The sequence below is a fragment of the Triticum dicoccoides genome, chromosome 3B, assembly GCF_002162155.2.
Source record: "Triticum dicoccoides isolate Atlit2015 ecotype Zavitan chromosome 3B, WEW_v2.0, whole genome shotgun sequence".
In the NCBI taxonomy this organism is placed as follows: domain Eukaryota; kingdom Viridiplantae; phylum Streptophyta; class Magnoliopsida; order Poales; family Poaceae; genus Triticum; species Triticum dicoccoides.
Window position 1 is genome coordinate 455,401,113 of NC_041385.1, and position 6,212 is coordinate 455,407,324.

General features: G+C 49.5%; 1 protein-coding gene across 1 annotated transcript; it reads right to left on the minus strand.

Annotated features, from left to right (window-relative positions):
• Positions 1-293: 293 nt before the first annotated feature.
• LOC119281386 (WUSCHEL-related homeobox 7-like) lies at positions 294-3,735 on the minus strand. Its single transcript, XM_037561901.1, has 3 exons — positions 3,406-3,735; positions 2,159-3,256; positions 294-761 (listed from the first exon to the last, which is right to left on the minus strand). Exons 1-3 carry the CDS (start codon positions 3,575-3,577, stop codon positions 484-486), a joined length of 1,548 nt encoding a protein of 515 aa, XP_037417798.1. The 5' UTR covers positions 3,578-3,735; the 3' UTR covers positions 294-483.
• Positions 3,736-6,212: the final 2,477 nt, after the last annotated feature.

Consider the following 6,212-nt stretch of genomic DNA (forward strand, 5'->3'; position numbering starts at 1 on the left):
CTATAGTATTCTTGTGTCATGTTCCTGTACTCCATGAAGGTTGTCTACCAGCCTATGCATCTGTGCTGGGCTGCTAGCTGCCTAACTTGAAGTTCATTGGCGACTTTAAAACCAAAACAGTAGACTTGATAGTACGTGCAGTACCAACACAAGTTGTGGGAGGCTCATGTTGCGGAAAAAAAGGAGTAGCGTAGGCGAACCTCCACTGCTAGTAAATACTCATGATTATTATTTTCATGATGAGGAGTATATCGACCTCAATCAAATTGATCAGAAATTTGGAAATAAACGACACGATCACTGCTGACAAGCATGCGATAATAGCTTAAGTTTTGGAATATTAGTAGCCCTTTTCCAATACGATGGATTGACAACGGTCATGAGAGAACAAGCTACATACTACTAGAAAACTACTGAATCTAGATTATATATAGAGGAGCATCACTTGATTAGTGCGACGGGGAGACGCGCGGTTCCATGCTGCTATATGAGCACGCAGTAGTAGACCCCGCCGTGCTGGAGCGGCTCGACGGTGAGGCCGGCGTCGTCGACGACGAGCGGCTCGGCGCGGTCGCCGTTGCAGCGGAACAGGACGGCCCCGTCCCCGAAGTAGAGCTTGACGTCGAGGTGCGTGGCCGGGACGCTGCACGCGGCGCTGGTGCCCGCGAAGCACACCACCGCGGCGCCCCTGCCCAACACGCCCGTGGCCCCTGCCCCTGCCGCTGCCGCTGCGCCCGCGAACCCAACATCATCCGCTGGTCCTGCATGCACGCAACACGGTCAAAAGAATGAAAACCGGGAGTGATACTAAGTGCGGCGCAGAGGGGAGTTATTGTTGCCCGTGACTTGCGAAACGGAAGACTACGAGGAAATCCAAGCGCCCAGCAAGCGTGTGACAGTCTTGGACTGCCATGCGCACGGTCGATCTAGGTAAAAACCCCCCTGTATAATGTGAAGGGAACTTTAAGCGCGCGCGGGGGCAGGAGGAAATTTGACCGCCATCACCTTCAGTCTTTTCAGCAACGTACGTGCGTGCGTCCGTGCTCCCTCCCTCCTTCCTATACGTACGCGGTAAAATTCTTCACGCGCATCCGCTTATTCCTCCCTTTTCTCTTGATGACAGACAAGTTGCCGTGACATGACCATACGAAAGAAGCACATTTATGAGTTGTGTGGCTTGCGAGCACGAAGGGCTTCCCCCCTTTTGGTTCGTATATATATTACTGACGTTGATTTCATCCACTAATATGTCAGCATCAGATCAAATTCTACTCCTTTCACACGTATTACGAGGGTATTTTCCACTTGAATTACTGCTACCCACAATGTGCGCATGACCAGATCAATCTGCTTCTCACATCTTCGATAACTAAGCACTGTGTTCATATATTTGCTTCTAAAGTCTCATTTTGGAATCTTATATGGAACCGCATGCTTCCATTCCTTCAAGTCTAGTCTTTTCATGAACATGTGAAATAGCTCCATGCATGCAATGCATGCATATGGGTGCATGCTTACTTGCAACTAGCATTAATGAATCTACAGGTCATGCTACGATGTTTTTGTCACCATGAAATAGTTCATATATTTGTAACATCCCATCACAAATCTCTCTCTCTCTCGCTCGCTCGCTCGCTCTCTCTCCCCCCGCTCATGGAGTACAGCTCACGAGTTATGGTCTTTCCTAAAGCTGTGACTATTACAAGCTGACAAATTCCACCCATTTTTATTTAGCGAAAAGTCATGCATGCATGATGTACAGCTTGGAGTGACAAGATTGTGCATGCACTAGAGTTTACATGGTTCAACCTTGTCTCATTTACAAGCCCAATCGTCAAACCTTACGATATGCCCTTACGCTGGGATTTATCATTGGGGCCCTAAAGGAAATTTGCACTGCCTCATGCAAGGAAGCATACAAAAAAGATTGGACGTGCGTGTATGGGTATATACCTAAACAATGGCAATGGGCAAGCTAACATCCAAAAGGAACTGAAATGGAGGCAGAATATTAATTATAAGAGAAACCCCCCCTCTGGCCACTAGTCCGTGAAGACACGAACACTTACATACGCATGCATATGATAATATAGTGAGAGGGCGTGAATGAACAAAAATCAAAATGGTGTACCAAGATTAAGCACGTTTCATCACATACCTTGCAAGTTACTATTGTAGCTGATAGCATCAGTGGTGGCAGTGGTTGCAAATAAACTGGTCAGCTCGGCAGTAGCAGACGCACTTGCAACGGTGACGGCGGCGGAATCCGGCGAAGCAGCAGGAGGCAAAACAGCAGCCGCAGAGGTAGCAGGCGCTGCAGTGACGCCTAAGCCGTATTGTACCAGTCCAAGCTTCGTCTTCGTGAAGTCCTCATACGCCTCTTCTTTGGCAACGGAGGTGTTCAAGAAGGGGTCGCTGTTCTTGCGGAGGCCGAGCTGATCAACGCCGCTTGACCAGTATTGACCAAGCCCGGCGGCCGAGGCGCTGCTCCTGTGGCCAGTGCTGGTGGGACCTAATGCCACGTCGTTGCAGAGCCCCAAGAGCATGCCGGCGGGCGATGCCACCGGTGGCTGCTGCACGGCCGGCATGGGCATGTACTGCGCACCCAGGATGGTGGCGAGCTCCCCCGCAGACAGGCAGTGCCCTTGTGGGTACTGCAGGAAGATCGGCTCGACGTCGGTGGCCACGAACTCGTCCAACGTTGGCGCAGGAGCCGGAGCCGGAGCCGAAGCAGACACGGCGTGCTGGCTCAGGCCGAACTGGTAGTGCATCTGCTGGTGGCACGCCGCGGCAAGCGGCGAGAGCAGATCCATGGCCGCCGTCGCGGACATCGCTTGCGTGGCAGCCGGCTTCACCGGTTTGCTGGATCCGGACGAGCGGTCGGAGGAGGAAGAGGAGGAAGACGTGGGAGCCACCGGCGAGAAGAGCGGCGGCTTCGGCGGATGGAACTGCTTGGGAGGTGGCGTATACGGCGCGGCGGCCTGCTGGCGTGCCGGGGCGCAGGCCCGGACGGGAGCGACACGCGCGGCCGCGTTGCGCAGCTTGTTCTTGGAGCGGGACTTGCGGTTCTGGAACCAGTAGAAGACGTTGGAGTCGCCGACCGGGCCATACTCCTGCAGGCGCATGCGGATGCGGGGGATCTCGTCGCGCGTCGGGTTGATCAAGCCGGAGTTGAAGAGCGTCTCCAGGATCCGGATCTGCTCCGGCCGGGGGTTCCACCGCGGCTTCGTGTCGGTGTTTCTCTCCTGATCAGGACCTGCATGTATACCCAGCAGTTAATCAATTTGACCCCCGTCTCGATGACGATCGATCGATCCTCGATCAACGGCAGGCTACAAGACAGAACCCTATCTATCTAGTGCATGCAAGTGATCATGTGCAGCAAACAGTAGCATGCATGCATACCTGAGGAGAAGGGGGACTTGAAGGAGTGGCCGGCGGCGGCGGTGGAGCCGGAGACGAGGGAGGGGGGCGAGCTGGTCATGTCGGGCTGCGACTGCCACACCTGGCTGCCGTGCTTGGAGCGGAACATGCTCGGCCAGTGCTGCTGCTGCTGCCTGCTGTTTGGCGACGCCATGGTGGTGATGATCTGATGTTCCTCGCCGTCGCAACACAACGACGGCCAGTTAGGGTGGAGCGGAGGCAGGGATCGACGAAACGGACGAGACGACGCCTAGGTAAGCCTCTCCCCTTGCTGCTGCTACGCACTGCTCAGGTCTCCCTATAGTTTTTCACCCACTAGCAAAGCAAAGCTGTATACGCATTCTTGCGTATTGCTGCCTCTTATAATGGCCGAGCCGAAGCCAACCACGGCGTGGCAATAAATGGAGTGCTGAAGTAGCTAGCATGAGCAGCACGGCCTCTCCTGCCATTTTTTTTTCTTGGGGATACATGCATGCAAGGGACTACGGTCTACGGTGGGGTGGCTAGCTAGCTTGATGGGTTTGCATCAGGAGGGGACTGATGGACGGTTGCCCACCTGTGGCCCACTGATGCCCGATGGGTGCAAGTGCAAGTACTGGAGCGGGCGCGAGGTTGCCCTAGGTATGACAAGCAAGGAAGACACCGAGAACCCATCATGGCTCTCTGCCCGGCTCCTGCGTTTCTGCCTCCGTTACTGTTAGTGCCCTTTTGCTTGCGTAGATCGTGGTGTGCGTGCGTGATGGTCACCTGGGGATCGCAGGTTAAACCCTCTGATCATCGCATCTGCAACCTGCACAAAACGAATGAAACCGTACTTACGGTATACACTAGTAGTACTACTCTACTATATGCATGTCGAATTTGAGATTTGTGCGTGCAGTGATTTCGAAAAAATGTGCACCACTAGTTCTAAGCATTGATTATGCCCATCTATATTCCATGTGTTTTGATTAAGTTCAAGGAGCAGCGTTGGACTGAATGTCCATGTGCTTCGAGTCAATGGAACTTGGGTGTATGTTGCGCACGTTACGGGCTTCAATTATAATATCGAGAGACCCCTCAAAAGAGATGTCATTTGATTTACACCATAAATTATTTTTTTATTGAGTCGCGGTCATGCTTATTTTCATTTGAAATGTGAAGGATAAGAACCAATTCTATGTAGGAACAAGAAACCATTTCCATGAACCAAAAGGTTCTAAATGAAAAATTCCTACAAGAATCCTATCCTATAAAATTCCTCCAACCCAATGGAAGGAGACGCCTTGTTGACTGCAAGGCATATGTGATGACTTTGTCAATTTCAAGATGTTATGTCGGCTCAATATCTCAGATATGTTCATAGGGGTAGGGTTAGCAATTGTACGTGTTAAAAAAAGATTGATAGTTTTCTTTTGTTTCAAATGGGATTTTGCCTGGTAGTTTTTTTATTTAATGGAAATTTTGAGTGGTAGTTAGTAATTTGATCATCACGAATTTTCAAGTGCAACATACTTCATGTGCCTGACTATTTTTTCTGGTGCGACTTCACAAAAAGGCGGACTAGTACTTATCAATGTTTTTATTTCCCTTGTGCGAAAAATGTTCTATTAGTTGATTTTTTCGGTAACCAAACCAAACGGTTACCGGAATTTTGGTGAACCCTGAGAAAAAATCATACCAGTTGAAAAAGTCAAAATATTTCAATTTAAACATACATGTAGCTAAAAAATGCTTGCATGCATGTATTATCACAATATAGACGATGACTCGATGGTAGCACTTGCAACTTAGGTCGTGTTTGGTTGCTAACCGAGTTTTGACGTTATCCTCCGGCTTGGCTCAGTGGAGCATGTGTTGATGAGCCAAGGCTTCAACCATGCTCTGTAAATCGTTTGGTTACCCGTATTTGATCAAGAGGAGGTTTCATACATGGAGTTTGGTTGACAACACTTGTGGTTTAAGGTCATGAAGATGCATACCTGGTGTTTGGTTGCTTAAGGACTAATGTTGTGGTCACCCCTTCTCACTAGTGATGACCTTACCATAAACTACACTATACACAATAGCAAATTAACATCGTTCCAATCCTAGCTACTAAACTGATGACAGTTCATCCTGATAGGCCTAACTACTAACAAATTACAGTACCAAATTAACAATAATATGGATCACAGGAGAGAGAGAGAGAGGGGGGGAGGGAGAGGGAGGAGCAATGGTGTTTGTCAAAGGCGAATCAAGGGGAAGTTTACCTTTCTCCTCTTCCTCATTCCTCTTCTTCTCATGTAACCTCTTGTGTCATCTCTCGTAGCCCACTTCAACCTTTTTGTTCTTCTAAGCTTCATTATCACGTGCCTCTGTAGTACTGCTCACCTTGAAATATTGATACCATCTCTAGCTCCTTTATATCTTTGAAGGAGTTTGACCGGTAAGTGAATTGATGATCTCTCCTCTAAGCTCTCCAACCGCATAGAAGACTTGCTTGCACTAGTGCAGAATCGGGCAATAGCACCGGTTCGTAAGGCCCTTTAGTGCCGGTTACATAACCGGCACTAAATTGTGGTCACTAAAGCCCCCCCCCCCTTAGTACCGGTTCAGCACGAACCGGTGCTAAAGGGCAACCACGTGGCACAAGCCAGCTCCGGGGGCCTGGAGCCCTTTAGTACCGGTTGGTAAGACCAACCGGTACTATAAGGTTTGGGGTTTTTTTAGTTTTATGATTTCTTTTTCATTTAATTTTGTATTTTCATTTTAATTCTTTTCGTTTGCTGGTATTTTACGATACTACACATTGTACACGTTATGCATAT